The 15,771-nt window shown below is 36.0% G+C and overlaps 2 protein-coding genes and 1 pseudogene across 2 annotated transcripts; all 3 read right to left on the bottom strand.

The window, feature by feature from the left end:
• Window positions 1-499: 499 nt before the first annotated feature.
• On the bottom strand, window positions 500-1,435 carry LOC109076279 (olfactory receptor 51I1-like). Its single transcript, XM_019092007.1, has one exon. It carries the CDS (start codon window positions 1,433-1,435, stop codon window positions 500-502), a length of 936 nt encoding a protein of 311 aa, XP_018947552.1.
• A 5,314-nt stretch (window positions 1,436-6,749) lies between these two features.
• On the bottom strand, window positions 6,750-7,889 carry LOC109076270 (annotated as a pseudogene).
• A 4,139-nt stretch (window positions 7,890-12,028) lies between these two features.
• Window positions 12,029-13,158, bottom strand: LOC109076280 (olfactory receptor 51I1-like). The gene has a single exon (XM_019092008.2). The coding sequence runs from the start codon at window positions 12,962-12,964 to the stop codon at window positions 12,029-12,031; it is 936 nt and encodes a 311-aa protein (XP_018947553.1). The 5' UTR covers window positions 12,965-13,158.
• Window positions 13,159-15,771: the final 2,613 nt, after the last annotated feature.

The following is a 15,771-nucleotide window of genomic DNA, read 5'->3' as shown; positions in this document are numbered from 1 at the left end:
TTCTCGAAAGACTGGTCTGCACTCTTTTTATGTTAAAGAAGGAGGTAAATTATGGGCACAATGTTTATAAGGAAGGTTTTTTTTTTTTTTTTTTTTTTTGCCTGATGTGGTATTGTTCTCTTTAATTGGTTTCAGATGTAGATCTGGAGTTTGTGGATTGATTATGATCACCTGATATTTGTCATTTTCTATATAACAAAAAATTCTTACACTGGTGAAGGCAGGTAGCCAAAACATCTGTTGTTATTGATGTTGTTGTTATATAGCTTAATAAAAATAAATAAATAAATAAATTAGAATGCAGACCAGACTTTGTCATTTTTGAACATATATAGGTCTTGGCATTAATGTGAAACCATTAATTTTCCCAAAAGTGAAAATTATTGTGCAATTGTTCTCTACTGACTTCATATTAAAAAGAATTTATCGGAATTGCCTTTGAACATTAGCAGAAGGCTTTATAAGAAATCTTGGCACAAACTGATATAATGAAACACATTTAAGTAGAGATTTTTCTGTGAAAGATTTTAAGGAAATGTTTTCGTATTTCGTGGCTGTGCAGTCCATAAACAATTGGATTCATAACAGGAGGCAGCAAAAAAATAAGCATTCCCATAATTTTCTGCAGATTTGCATTAACATTTGAGAACCTGTGGGACAGGATGTAGAAGATTACAACAATTTCAAACATGATGAAAATGACCAGTTGAGCAACACAGGTGTTGATGGCCTTGCTCTTTGTGTCAGACCTACTTGTAACCAAGCAGGTTATCAAAATCTTCACATAGGAAAACACTTGAATGAAAACACTAATAATCTGCATAATGGCTGTTGTAAATAAGCCAAAAATGTTGTTAACTATAGTATTACCACAGGCCAGCTTAACAAGTGAAGGATTATCACAAAACACACTCACAATATGAGATCTACATCTTGACTGCATTCCCTGCAAGGAAAACAGCGTACAAATGAATAAAAAGTCAACCCCCCATACAAGAGCCACAATTGTCATAACAGCTCTGGGTGTCATTAGAGTATTATATCGTAATGGCATACAAATGGCAATATAGCGATCAAAAGCCATGGCTGCCAGAATGAACAAAACACCACCTCCATATATGTGGAGCAGAAAACCCTGGAGCAAACAGAGGGGATAGTATGTATTATTGGTTTCCGTCACTATGTCAGAAAGAACCTTGGGAAGCATGGAAGTAATTCCCATAAAATCATTCAGAGGGAGGCTGAACAAAATGAAGTAAATTGGCTTGTGGAGACTTTGTGTCAGAATAATAAGGAGCAACAGGGTCAGATTACAAAAAGCACCAAACATGTAGATGAAGATGCCAAAGAGAAATATGGGATATTTTGCTCCTGGAGGGATAGAAAATGGATCCAGGGTCAGCTCAAAACTGACTACGATTGATAAGTTCTCCATTATGGCCCTGTGAAATCTATGGAAAAGTAAATATTAATATAAAATTACCCAAAAATATCTTTATATAATATAACTTGACAGACAACACAATTAATGTTTCTCACCTCATGCAGTAGAAGAGACTACATTCAAGTGAAGTCAATCATGAAAGACAGTGAAACACATTAGTCTTATATAGACAACCATATTTCTGACATCACCCACATCTAATCCCCTCAAGACAAGAAAATCTGTGGAAGAGAAGGGTTACCAAAACAATCCAGAGTATCTAAAATGAAATTGCAAAGTTAGTAGATATCAGCCATGTTTGTACATGTTTTCTGAAATTATTTATACTGATCAGAGCAGCATTTTCCAGAAGAATCATAGGCATGTAAGTAGATCATAGAAACCATTGCCACCAATGGTCTATCAACTGGGAAATGCAACCCAGATCTGGTCAGTTGATAATCATCACTTTCAATGAATCTCAAACATGGTTTGATGTCCTGCTTTAGGTGCATGTCAAAAAGAATGTCATATTATTTTAATCTAGTGATAGTTTATTGATACTTATGGCTATGTTGATTAGATTTAAATCAGGCCTAGCAGACATGAGGAACAGCTCCATTAGCAGAGTATCGTTCTTTATTGGCTTCTGTTTCTTTATGAAGAACCATTAACATCCATGGAAACTTTTCATTATAGAGGAAAAGCCTTCTTTAGATTATTAAAATGTTCTTTATACTATAAAAAGAAATGGTTCTTTTAAGAACTGTTCACTGGAAGGGGAAACAGTTGTCCTTTTAGTACCACACATAGCATGACATCACTGTTTTCACAAATTCACATCTTTGAAGTTTACAGAGATGATCAGTCAGTTTAACATGTTAACTTTAATTAGTTATAACAAAAAATGTAAAAAAAAAAAAAAAACGTGATTCAAGTCTTTTAATGCAGTTAATGCATGGCCCCGCCCACAGACCTGTACGTCATCTTACATTTCATACAGCTAAAAGTTGACAAATATGATGCAGGGCAACAACTCTATAATATTATGTATTTTTCCTCAATTTTGCAAAGAATACAAACCTGATTCCAAAAAAGTTGGGACACTGTACAAATTGTGAATAAAAACAGAATGCAATGATGTGTAAGTTTCAAATTTCAATATTTGATTCAGAATACAACATAGATGACATATCAAATGTTTAAACTGAGAAAATGTATCATTTTAAGGGAAAAATAAGTTGATTTTAAATTTCATGGCATCAACACATCTCAAAAAAGTTGGGACAAAGCCATGTATACCACTGTGTGGCATCCCCTCTTCTTTTTATAACAGTCTGCAAACATCTGGGGACTGAGGAGACAAGTTGCTCAAGTTTAGGAATAGGAATGTTGTCCCATTCTTGTCTAATACAGGCTTCTAGTTGCTCAACTGTCTTAGGTCTCCTTTGTCGCATCTTCCTCTTTATGATGCGCCAAATGTTTTCTATGGGTGAAAGATCTGGACTGCAGGATGGCCATTTCAGTACCCTGATCCTTCTTCTACACAGCCATGATGTTGTAATTGATGCAGTATGTGGTCTGGCATTGTCTTGTTGGAAAATGCAAGGTCTTCCCTGAAAAAGACGACGTCTGGATGGGAGCATATGTTATTCTAGAACATGGATATACCTTTCAGCCTTTCCAGATGTGTAAGCTGCCCATGCCACACACACTCATGCAACCCCATACCATCAGAGATGCAGGCTTCTGAACTGAGCGCTGATAACAGCTTGGGTTGTCCTTGTCCTCTTTAGTCCGGATGACATGGTGTCCCAGTTTTCCAAAAAGAACTTCAAATTTTGATTCGTCTGACCACAGAACAGTTTTCCACTTAGCCACAGTCCATTTTAAATGAGCTTTGGCCCAGAGAAAACGCCTGCGCTTCTGGATCATGTTTAGATATGGCTTCTTTTTTGACCTATAGAGTTTTAGCTGGCAATGGCGAATGGCACGGTGGATTGTGTTCACTGACAATGTTTTCTGGATGTATTCCTGAGCCCATGTTGTGATTTCCATTACAGTAGTATTCCTGTATGTGATGCAGTGCAGTCTAAGGTCCCGAAGATCACGGGCATGCAGTATGGTTTTCCGGCCTTGACCCTTACGCACAGAGATTGTTCCAGATTCTCTGAATCTTTGGATGATATTATGCACTGTAGATGATGATAACTTCAAACTCTTTGCAGTTTCTCTCTGAGAAACTCCTTTCTGATATTGCTCCACTATTTTTCGCCGCAGCATTGGGGGAATTGATGATCCTCTGCCCATCTTGACTTCTGAGAGACACTGCCACACTGAGAGGCTCTTTTTATACCCAATCATGTTGCCAATTGACCTAATAAGTTGCAAACTGGTCCTCTAGCTGTTCCTTACATGTACATTTAACTTTTCCAGCCTCTTATTACTACCTGTCCCAACTTTTTTGGAATGTGTAGCTCTCATGAAATCCAAAATGAGCCAATATTTGGCATGACATTTCAAAATGTCTCACTTTCAACATTTGATATGTTATCTATATTCTATTGTGAATAAAATATAAGTTTATGAGATTTGTAAATTATTCCATTCCTTTTTTACTCACAATTTGTACAGTGTCCCAACTTTTTTGGAATCGGGTTTGTATATTACCTTTAAAGCCATAGCAGAACTGTTGTGCGTCTCCGAGCAACATAGCAGTGTTTAGTTTTTGAATGAATCCGCGTTTTGAACAAATTGTGTGAATCAATGATTCAAAGCTCCATTCATATAAGGTGCGTTCAACTTCATGCAGCACTGCACAGACCGATCGGTGGCTGACTTGAAGCAGTGCATGCTGGTTAGAAATTTTGTCCGACTTGAACTAATGCCATGTCACTGTTACATGTGGCATCAAAGTACCACAATAGCATTTTGAGAGCAGCAGGAGCGCTAATGACGACATCTGTTTCACGATTGGCCAAATTCAACACATGACAACAATGGCGTGTGTTTCTAACATCTTCAATTCCTATACTGCTCACAAATCTGCTTTTAGAAAAGTAATAGTTTTTTTTTACTGTAGTCACAATGTTATATTGAGTCACATTTAATAAAAAAAACACTGAGCAAATATACCTCCACTTTTGGTATTTAAATAGTGTATGTTTATGTTGAACTTTATTCTTGAACAGGTGGGACTGTATTATGCAGTATATAAAAAGTGTTTCTGTTGCTCATTAAAACGTTTCTGAAATGTCTGTGCATTTGACAAATATTGCATGTTATTCACTTCATCTGTGATAAGAGTATGCAAACACCGCAGGAGCATCACTACTGGGAAAAGAAAGTGTCCGAGTTCACATTTTCGCTTTCAATTCCACCCTCGACTGCAAGCAGCTTCTCTCGCCGGTAGGTCTGCAGGGTGCTACATGAAGTCAAACACACCTAAAGAGAGCCGTTTACTTCTTTCCTGAATGAATCAGCCATTTGAATGAATTGACTGAAGGCATTTAACACCACCAGCCGGCATATTTCTTATTTCTTATTTAGATTATCATTTAATTAGTAATAATAATAATAAATATAATAATAAAAACATTAAAGGGATAGTTCACCCAAAAAAAATTAATTCTGTCATCATTTACTCTTTTACATCCCTCGTGTCTTTTCAAACCTTTCTTTTGTGGAACATAAAGGAAGGTATTTTGAAGACTGTTGGTAACAAAGCTGTTTTGATTACCAAAGTCTTTCATTATATGAACAAACTATACTGTTTCTGAAATTATCTTCTTTTATGTTGCATAGTTTATGTTAGGCCGTTATCCCCGTTGAATCAAATAAAATATTTCTAAAGCTACAATGTGTAATGTCTACTTGATACTTTCTCATTTAACAGAAAAATATCTTTAAATGCACTCAGCAGACAAGCTTCATATAATCTTGATTACATTTGCATGGTTTTGTCCTCGCATTACGTATAGGCTATGCTGCCTCATTATCCTGTGATTTTTGAATTACCCTATTTTTTTATATTTCTGCACATGGAGCTCAGTAGTACCTGTTATTTATTTTATATTAAATCAATAATATGTTGCGCAAATATTGGAGTTACAGAAATTAACGTCTAACTAACACACACCCAGCAACATTAAAAACATTACATTTTAGACCTGGCCGATTAATTAAAAGAAGACTTGTACTTGAGGGCTCTTCCCCTCAAACTGTATTTTCAGTTCAATATCATTTTAAATATCCAATCTGGATAATGTCTGTGTAAACAGAACAGAGCATGAGACTGCTACTTACAGAAATTATGTCTGACCTTTTTTGTTTACATGTCAAATGACAGAAGCAGGCAGAATACTTCTATTTTTTTAACAGAACAAAAAAAAAACTGATTGTTTCACACTGAAGTGACAGAAAACTTGGTAAATGAAAAAAATAATTTTCACAATGTTTTATGGTCTTTATGAATACACAAACACCAAATGTACACTATCATTACATTAAATACATCTATTTTGTCATTACATACATGCTTCTCTACATATGTCTATTTTAGAAATTTCTTGCAAACATATTGCAGCTGAAAACTGTATATTCAGAAAATACCATAAAATGACAGGGCCTGACATTTGCCTAATGATAAATGATGTTTGTCATAAAATGCCATTCATGATAGCAGATATCATTTAACACTGAAAATGACATATGCACTTCTGCATTCTCTATTATGAGTATGCAAAGTAAGCAAGACATTTGGAACAAAGCAAAAAAAAAATGTTGTATAGTGCTTTTAATCTTCCGGTAGACTGGTCTGCAGACTTTTTTACGTAAAAGAAGGAGGTAAATTATGGGCACATTGTTTATTAGGAAGGGCTTTATTTTTTATTATTATTATTTATTTATTTTTTGCATGATGTGGTATTGTTCCCTTTAATTGGTTTCAGATGTAAAACTGGAGTTTTTGGATTGATTATGATCACCTGATATTTGTAATTTTCTATATAATAACTGAGAAACAAAGAACTGTTACACTGGTGAAGGCAGGTAGCCAAAACATCTGTTGTTGTTGATGTTATTGTTATATAGCTTAATAATAAAATAAATAGATAGATAAATTAGAATGCAGACCAGTCTTTGTCATTTTTGATCATATATATGTCTTGGCATTTATTTGAAACCATTAATTTTCCCAAAAGTGAAAATTGTTGTGCAATTGCCCTCTACTGACTACATATTAAAATTAATTTATTGGAATTGCCTTTGAACATCAGCAGAAGGATTTATAAGACATCTTGGCACAAACTGATATAATGAAACACATTTAAACAGAGATTTTTCTGTGAAAGATTTTAAGGAAATGTTTTCGTATTTCATGGCTGTTCAGTCCATAAACAATTGGATTCATAACAGGAGGCACCAAAAAAAAATAAGCATTCCCATAACTTCTGCAGATTTGCATTAATATTTGAGAACCTGTGGGACAGGATGTAGAAAATCACAACAATTTCAAACATGATGAAAATTACCAGTTGAGCAACACAGGTGTTGATGGCCTTGCTCTTTGTGTCAGACCTACTTGTAACCAAGCAGGTAATCAAAATCTTCACATAGGAAAACATTTGAATGGAAACACTAATAATCTGTGTCATGGCTGTTGTAAATAAGCCAAAAATGTTGTTAACTATAGTATTACCACAGGCCATCTTAACAAGTGAAGGATTATCACAAAACACACTCACAATATGGGATCTACATCTTGACTGCATTCCCTGCAAGGAAAACAGTGTACAAATGAATAAAAAGTCAACCCCCCATACAAGAGCCACAATTGTCATAACAGCTCTGGGTGTCATTAGAGTATTATATCGCAATGGCATACAAATGGCAATATAGCGATCAAAAGCCATGGCTGCCAGGGTGAACAAAACACCACCTCCATACATGTGGAGCAGAAAACCCTGGAGCAAACAGAGGGGATAGTATGTATTATTGGTTTCTGTCACAATGTCAGAGAGAACCTTGGGAAGCATGAAATTAATTCCCACAAAATCATTCAGAGGGAGGCTGAGCAAAATGAAGTAAATTGGCTTGTGGAGACTTTGTGTCAGAATAATAAGGAGCAACAGGGTCAGATTACAAAAAGCACCAAACATGTAGATGAAGATGCCAAAGAGAAATATGGGATATTTTGCTCCTGGAGGGATGGAAAATGGATCCAGGGTCAGCTCAAAACTGACTACGATGGATAAGTTCTCCATTATGACCCTGTGAAATCTATGGAAAAGTAAATATTAATATAAAATTACCCAAAAATATCTTCATAATATAACTTGACAGATAACACAATTAATGTTTCTCACCTCATGCAGTAGAAGAGACTACATTCAAGTGAAGTCAATCACGAAGGACAGTGAAACACATTAGTCTTATATAGACAACCATATTTCTGACATCACCCACATCTAATCCCCTCAAGACAAGAAAATCTGTGGAAAAAAAGGGTTACCAAAACAATCCCGAGTACCTAAAATTAAATTGCAAAGTTAGTAGATATCAGCCATGTTTGTACATGTTTTCTGAAATTATTTATACTGATCAGAGCAGCATTTTCCAGAAGAATCATAGGCATGTAAGTAGATCATAGAAACCATTGCCACCAATGGTCTATCAACTGGGAAATGCAACCCAGATCGGGTCAGTTGTTAATCATCACTTTCAATGAATCTCAAACATGGTTTGATGTCCTGCTTTAGGTGCATGTCAAAAAGAATGTCATATTATTTTAATCTAGTGATACTTTATTGATACTTATGGCTATGTTGATAAGATTTAAATCAGGCCTAGCAGACATGAGGAACAGCTCCATTAGCAGAGTATCGTTCTTTATTGGCTTCTGTTTTTCCATGAAGAACTATTAACATCCATGGAAACTTTTCATTATAGGGGAAAAGCCTTTATATTATTAAAATGTTCTTTACACTATGAAAAGAAATGGTTCTTTTAAGAACTGTTCACTGGAAGGGGAAACAGTTGTCCTTTTAGTACCACACATAGCATGACATCACTGTTTTCACAAATTCACATCTTTGAAGTTTACAGAGATGATCAGTCAGTTTAACATGTTAACTTTAATTAGTTATAACAAAAAATGAAAAAAAAAAAAAAAAAAAAAAAAAAAAAAACGTGATTAAAGTCTTTTAATGCAGTTAATGCATGGCCCCGCCCACAGACCTGTACGTCATCTTACATTTCATACAGCTAAATGTTGACAAATATGATGCAGGGCAGGGCAACAACTCCATAAATGCAGTTATGCCCTAAGATTCAAGATATTGGTGCAAAAATGCCCCTGTTTGTGTTTTTGTCTCATATTTATATCATACAATATCACATGAGCAGGGAGCACTGTAGGCTATTAAACGAGTGCTGATTTCACAAGTTTATCACAAGTTTAATTGTGATTTTATACAACAGTTCAGTAAATAAGAATTCAATCAGGACCACTTCCGTCAAGTATATTTATGACAATTATATTGCATACAGTTAGTGTTGGCAGTATGGTTATGTTCTGGGCAAGACTCCACACGCCTGTCCATGCAGCCATGCTTGGACAGAGCGGGGAGAGCAGCAAGACAAACCCCCCTGGGGTACAGAACAGAACCATTATATGCATACATAATTACAATTCACAATTACATGAGTTGTAAACGAAATGTGATAGAGACTGCTTCTAATGAAGAGACTGTAAAGAAAGAACAAAGTTAGATTGGATTACAGGTTCAGTTGGTGGAGTTGGGGTTGGAGGAGGGAGTTAATTGCAAGCAGCGATGCAAGAGAAGAGATGCTGAAGAATGGGAATTTAAATAGACCGCATGTAATAGGTGTCAAGACTGGATTGGTACACGTCAGGAACAGCTGACTGTCGGCTGATGCAAGCGTGATTAACGTGGCCTGACTGAACTAACGCGATGCTGAATGTTGATATTGTATTATATTTTAAACACAATATTATGTATTTTTGTTACCTTAGCCATAGCAGAATTGTTGCGCATCTCTGAGCAACACAGCGGTGTTTCGTTTCTGAATGAAACAGTGTTTTGAACGAATCATCTGCATTTTGAACAAATCGTGTGAATCAATGATTCAAAGCTCCATTCATATAAGATGCGTTCGACTTCATGCAGCACTGCACAGACCGACCGGTGGCTGACTTGAAGCAGTGCATGCTGGTTAGAAATTTTGTCCGACTTGAACTAATGCCACGTCACTGTCAAGTATGGCATCAAAGTACCACGATAGCATTTTGAGATCAGCAGAAGCGCTGAGTACGACATCTGTTTCACGACTGGCATCTGTTTCACAAAAAAAAAACACTGATAAAAGCAAATATACCTCCACTTTATTGGTATTTAAATAGTATATGTTTATGTGTAACTTTATTCTTGAACAGATGGGACTGTATTATGCAGTATATAAAAAGTGTTTCTGTTGCTCATTAAAACGTTTCTGAAACGTCTGTGCATTTGACAAATATTGCATGTTATTCACTTCATCTGTGATAAGAGTATGCAAACACCGCAGAAGCATCACTACCGGGAGAAGAAAGTGTCCGACTTCACATTTCTGGTTTCAATTCCGCCCTCGACTGCAAGCAGCTTCTCTCGCCGGTAGGTTTGCAGGGTGCTACATGAAGTCAAACACACCTAAAGAGAGCCGTTTACTTCTTTCCTGAATGAAACAGCCGTTTGAACGAATCATCTGAAGGCATTTAACTGCACCTGCCGGCATTTTTTTTTTTTTTTTTTTTTAGAGTATCATTTAGTTAGTAATAATAATAATAAAAATAATAATAAAAACATTAAAGGGATAGTTCACCCCCCCAAAAAAATTAATTCTGTCATCATTTACTCTTTTACATCCCTCATGTCGTTTCAAACCTTTCTTTTGTGGACCATAAAGAAAGGTATTTTGAAGACTGTTGGTAACAAAGCTGTTTTGGTTACCAGAGTCTTTCATTATATGAACAAACTATACTGAGATGTTTCTGAAATTATCTTCTTTTATGTTGCATAGTTTATGTTAGGCCATTACAGCCATTGAATCAAATAAAATATTTCTAAAGCTACAATGTGTAATGTCTACTTGATACTTTCTCATTTAACACAAAAATATCTTTAAATGCACTCAGCAGACAAGCTTCATATAATCTTGATTACATTTGCATGGTTTTGTCCTCGCATTACGTTTAGGCTATGCTGCCTCATTATCCTGTGATTTTTGAATTACCCTATTAATATTTCTGCACATGGAGCTCAGTAGTACCTGTTATTTATTTTATATTAAATCAATAATATGTTGAGCAAATATTGGAGTTACAGAAATTAACGTCTAACTAACACACACCCAGCAACATTAAAAACATTACATTTTAGACCTGGCCGATTAATTAAAAGAAGACTTGTACTTGAGGGCTCTTCCCCACAAACTGTATTTTCAGTTCAATATCATTTTAAATATCCAATCTGGATAATGTCTGTGTAAACAGAACAGAGGATGAGACTGCTACTTTACTTACAGAAATGATGTGTCTGACCTTTTTTGTTTGCATGTGAAATGACAGAAGCAGGCAGAACACATTCTATTTTTTTTTAACAGAACAAAAAAAACTGATTGTTTCACACTGAAGTGACAGAAAACTTTGAAAATGAAAAAAAAATAATTTTCACAATGTTTTATGGTTTTTATGAATACACAAACACCAAATGTACAGTATCATTACATTACATACATATATTTTGTCATTACATACATGCTTCTCTGCATATGTCTATTTTAGAAATTTCCTGCAAACCTATTACAGCTAAAAACTTTATATTGAGAAAGTACCATAAAATGAGAGGGCCTGACATTTGCCTAATGATAAATGATGTTTGTCATAAAATGCCATTCATGATAGCAGATATCATTTAACACTGAAAATGACATATGCACTTCTGCATTCTCTATTATAAGTATGCAAAGTAAGCAAGAAATTTGGAACAAAGCAAATAAAAATAAAAAATGTTGTGCTTTTAATTTCTGGTAATTTTCTCAAAAGTTAGAAAGACTGGTCTGCACTCTTTTTTATGTTAAAGAAGGAGGTAAATTATGGGCATAATGTTTATTAGGAAAGTTGTTTTTGTTTTGTTTTTGCCTGGTATTGTTCCCATTAATTGGTTTCAGATGTGGAACTGGAGTTTGTGGATTGATTATGATAATCTGATATTTGTAATTTTCTATGTAATAGCTGAGAAACAAAGAACTGTTACACTGGTGAAGGCAGGTAGCCAAAACATCTGTTGTTGTTGATGTTGTTGTTATATAGCTTAATAATAAAAATAAATAAATAAATAAATTAGAATGCAGACCAGTTTTTATTATTTTTGATCATATATATGTCTTGGCATTAATGTGAAACTATTAATTTTCCCAAAAGTGAAAATTGTTGTGCAATTGCCCTCTACTGACTACATGTTAAAAATAATTTATTGGAATTGCCTTTGAACATCAGCAGAAGGCTTTATAAGACATCTTGGCACAAACTGATATAATGAAACACATTTAAACAGAGATTTTTCTGTGAAAGATTTTAAGGAAATGTTTTCGTATTTCATGGCTGTTCAGTCCATAAACAATTGGATTCATAACAGGAGGCACCAAAAAAATAAGCATTCCCATAACTTTCTGCAGATTTGCATTAATATTTGAGAACCTGTGGGACAGGATGTAGAAAATCACAACAATTTCAAACATGATGAAAATGACCAGTTGAGCAACACAGGTGTTGATGGCCTTGCTCTTTGTGTCAGACCTACTTGTAACCAAGCAGGTAATCAAAATCTTCACATAGGAAAACACCTGAATGGAAACACTAATAATCTGTATCATGGCTGTTGTAAATAAGCCAAAAATGTTGTTAACTATAGTATTACCACAGGCCAGCTTAACAAGTGAAGGATTATCACAAAACGCACTCACAATATGAGATCTACATCTTGACTGCATTCCCTGCAAGGAAAACAGTGTACAAATGAATAAAAAGTCAACCCCCCATGCAAGAGCCACAATCGTCATAACAGCTCTGGGTGTCATCAGAGTATTATATCGCAATGGCATACAAATGGCAATATAGCGATCAAAAGCCATGGCTGCCAGGGTGAACAAAACACCACCTCCATATATATGGAGCAGAAAACCCTGGAGCACACAAAGGGGATAGTATGTATTATTGGTTTCCGTCACAATGTCAGAGAGAACCTTGGGAAGCATGAAATTAATTCCCACAAAATCATTCAGAGGGAGGCTAAGCAAAATGAAGTAAATTGGCTTGTGGAGACTTTGTGTCAGAATAATAAGGAGCAACAGGGTGAGATTACAAAAAGCACCAAACATATAAATGAAGATGCCAAAGAGAAATATGGGATATTTTGCTCCTGGAGGGATGGAAAATGGATCCAGGGTCAGCTCAAAACTGACTACGATGGATATGTTCTCCATTATGACCCTGTCAAAACTATGAAAAAGTAAAGATTAATATAAAATTACCCAAAAATATCTTTATAATATAACTTGACAGACAACACAATTAATGTTTCTCACCTCATGCAGTAGAAGAGACTACATTCAAGTGAAGTCAATCACGAAGGACAGTGAAACACATTAGTCTTATATAGACAACCATATTTCTGACATCACCCACATCTAATCCCCTCAAGACAAGAAAATCTGTGGAAAAAAGCATGAAACTAAAGGGTGAAGAGTAGCAGGAGACTTGAGACTACATGAGTACCAAAACAATCCTGAGTACCTAAAATTAAATTGCAAAAGTTAGTAGATATCAGCCATGTTTGTACATGTTTTCTGAAATTATTTATACTGATCAGGGCAACATTTTCCAGAAGAATCATAGGCATGTAAGTAGATCATAGAAACCATTGCCACCAATGGTCTCTATCAACTGGGAAATGCAACCCAGATCGGGTCAGTTGTTAATCATCACTTTTAATGAATCTCAAACATGGTTTGATGTCCTGCTTTAGGTGCATGTCAAAAAGAATGTCATATTATTTTAATCTAGTGATACTTTATTGATACTGTTATGGAAATTTTGTTAATCTTGCATTGATTGCATTCATCTCATTTAAGTATCTTTTTAAACATACAATGATCAAGGTATATAGTCCATAGGGACATTGAGTTATTTTATGTAACTTGTGCACGTAACTGCTTTAGGTTGAAAAACAACATTTAAGGGGAAACTGTGTACCAGGGACGGGCAGTTTTGAGAGTAACTAGACATATACCATGTAATGTGGATGAGATGTGCATGTGTTATGGGGTGATGTGCACTGAGCAACATGATTGGCTCAAAGGTCCTAATCTGTCCTTCAATGTATCTTTTTACAAACTATAAAAAGTGTGCTGTGAGTCTGTGTGTTATCTCTTTGCACACAGACTCAAGCTATGTGTAAACCAGATCATTCTCTGCAGATCATTAAAGCAATACAAAGACAAAACTCTGTTTGGTTTTTCATTCTCAGTCTCTACAAATTGTTATTGAATTAGAATTTCCACGACAAACTTGGCGACGAATGACGGGATTCCACAGCTGATTGTCCGGGACCTGAGGACATTAGTTGGCTGATCACCCTAAACCCACAAAGGGTTTAGCCCTAAACCCCAAAAGGTTTTAGGGAAGGGGGGTTGATGTCTGAGGGCTACCTTAACTTCACTTCTCTCATCTCATCAGAAAACAAAAGCTACAAACACAAACACTGATACTGATATTCAAAATCCAATTGTCTTGCAAATTAAAAAATTGGGGTTCTAATTTGGTAAACTGGGGTTTGATATTCCTAGACCTTATGATGCAAGTCCAAGCCACTCCATAGGTCACCAGTACGTTAACGTTTTTTTCATGGGTACATGGAGCTATATGGTTTCGCAGATACACGCGAAACAAGTTTTCACAGGTACGCATACGTTTTACCTGTACGTGAAACAGTTTCTCACAGGTACGTGAAACAGGATAGATTTGCAGGTATGTGAGACTGGTTTTTTCGCGGGTACAGGAAACGGGCCTGCAAGTAAGCAGGATGGGGGTGACAAGACTTCCCGCGAGTTGAGTGTGAAGCCACACGGTGGTGATGACCACGTGTGAGGGAAAGAGGACGCGTTCCAGGTAAAGTCGAGGATTGCAGGATGGGGTCTGGAAATGTCAAATCTAAGATCGATCTAGATGATTTGGACAGTCCAATTTACAATGACATGAAAAAGAAATATGGGAAATTATTATGGAAGTTATACCCTGGGTTGAGAATCATGGTTTTCCACAAAAGAAAAGGTACCTTTAGCATAACAGCCCTCAACAAAATAAAAGAGAGCTTGGAAAAATGACTTTGATCTAGACTCCTGGCTTCACCCCTATCGACAAATACCACAGCAGCCCAGATTCAACTACCACTGCTGCCTCCATCCTACAGCACAACTGCATCTGCACCGCAAAAATCACACTGAAGAGGCAGAGGACAAAGACTGTCTCAGATTGATCCAGATGTTTGCTTTTACTGGTGGAGAGGGGACATTGGAAAATTTCACTGTCCACATTTGATCAACCAAACGGCGGCTGGACCAGAAAAAGCTGAGGCAGACTGACAACAGAGACTTTCACAGCAGAAGCTGGAGAAGGAGGGGGGAGTTGGGAGCAAAGTCCACCAAGGCCACACAGCACAAACAGATAAGTCTGAAACACACAAACATTTTCTCTAAAGCTCACTGCAATGAAGAAAGTATGCTTGCTCATGTTTATGCTCACTGCAACAAAGAAAATATGCTTGCTCATATTTTCGCTCTTAGCAATGAAGAAAAATGGTTGATTTGATACATGATCACATTGAAAGATTAGAAAATGATAAATCTTCTCTCGACAAGAACATAGGCACATATAGTCATCTGAATAAATTATCTTATAAACAAATGCCACAGATTAAATTATGGGTTAATGGAGTTGAAAGGGCTGGCAACTCAGTAATTAGAATTGATGAAATACATCCAATTCCAAAATTAAGTGGAAATTTAGTTTGGTCTACTACTGCATCTGGTTAAACTGTCAGAGAAAATTTCACTGAACCGTTGAGATGTGAGGATAGGAATGGCATGAACTTTAAGCAGTGTTTTCTACTGTCAGAAAACTGCCTTCAAAATTTGTTAGAAAGAGATTTCACTGGGAATTGGCCCAGTGTCAAATTCAAACTTTAGCCACAATCCAACAATTGCAGTTGTATATTTGCCAGTGGAAACTGAAA

Source organism: Cyprinus carpio, chromosome B15 (genome assembly GCF_018340385.1).
Source record: "Cyprinus carpio isolate SPL01 chromosome B15, ASM1834038v1, whole genome shotgun sequence".
Lineage (NCBI taxonomy): Eukaryota > Metazoa > Chordata > Actinopteri > Cypriniformes > Cyprinidae > Cyprinus > Cyprinus carpio.
The sequence above is the reverse complement of the archived record's forward strand: the minus strand, read 5'-3'. Positions and strand labels throughout refer to the sequence as shown.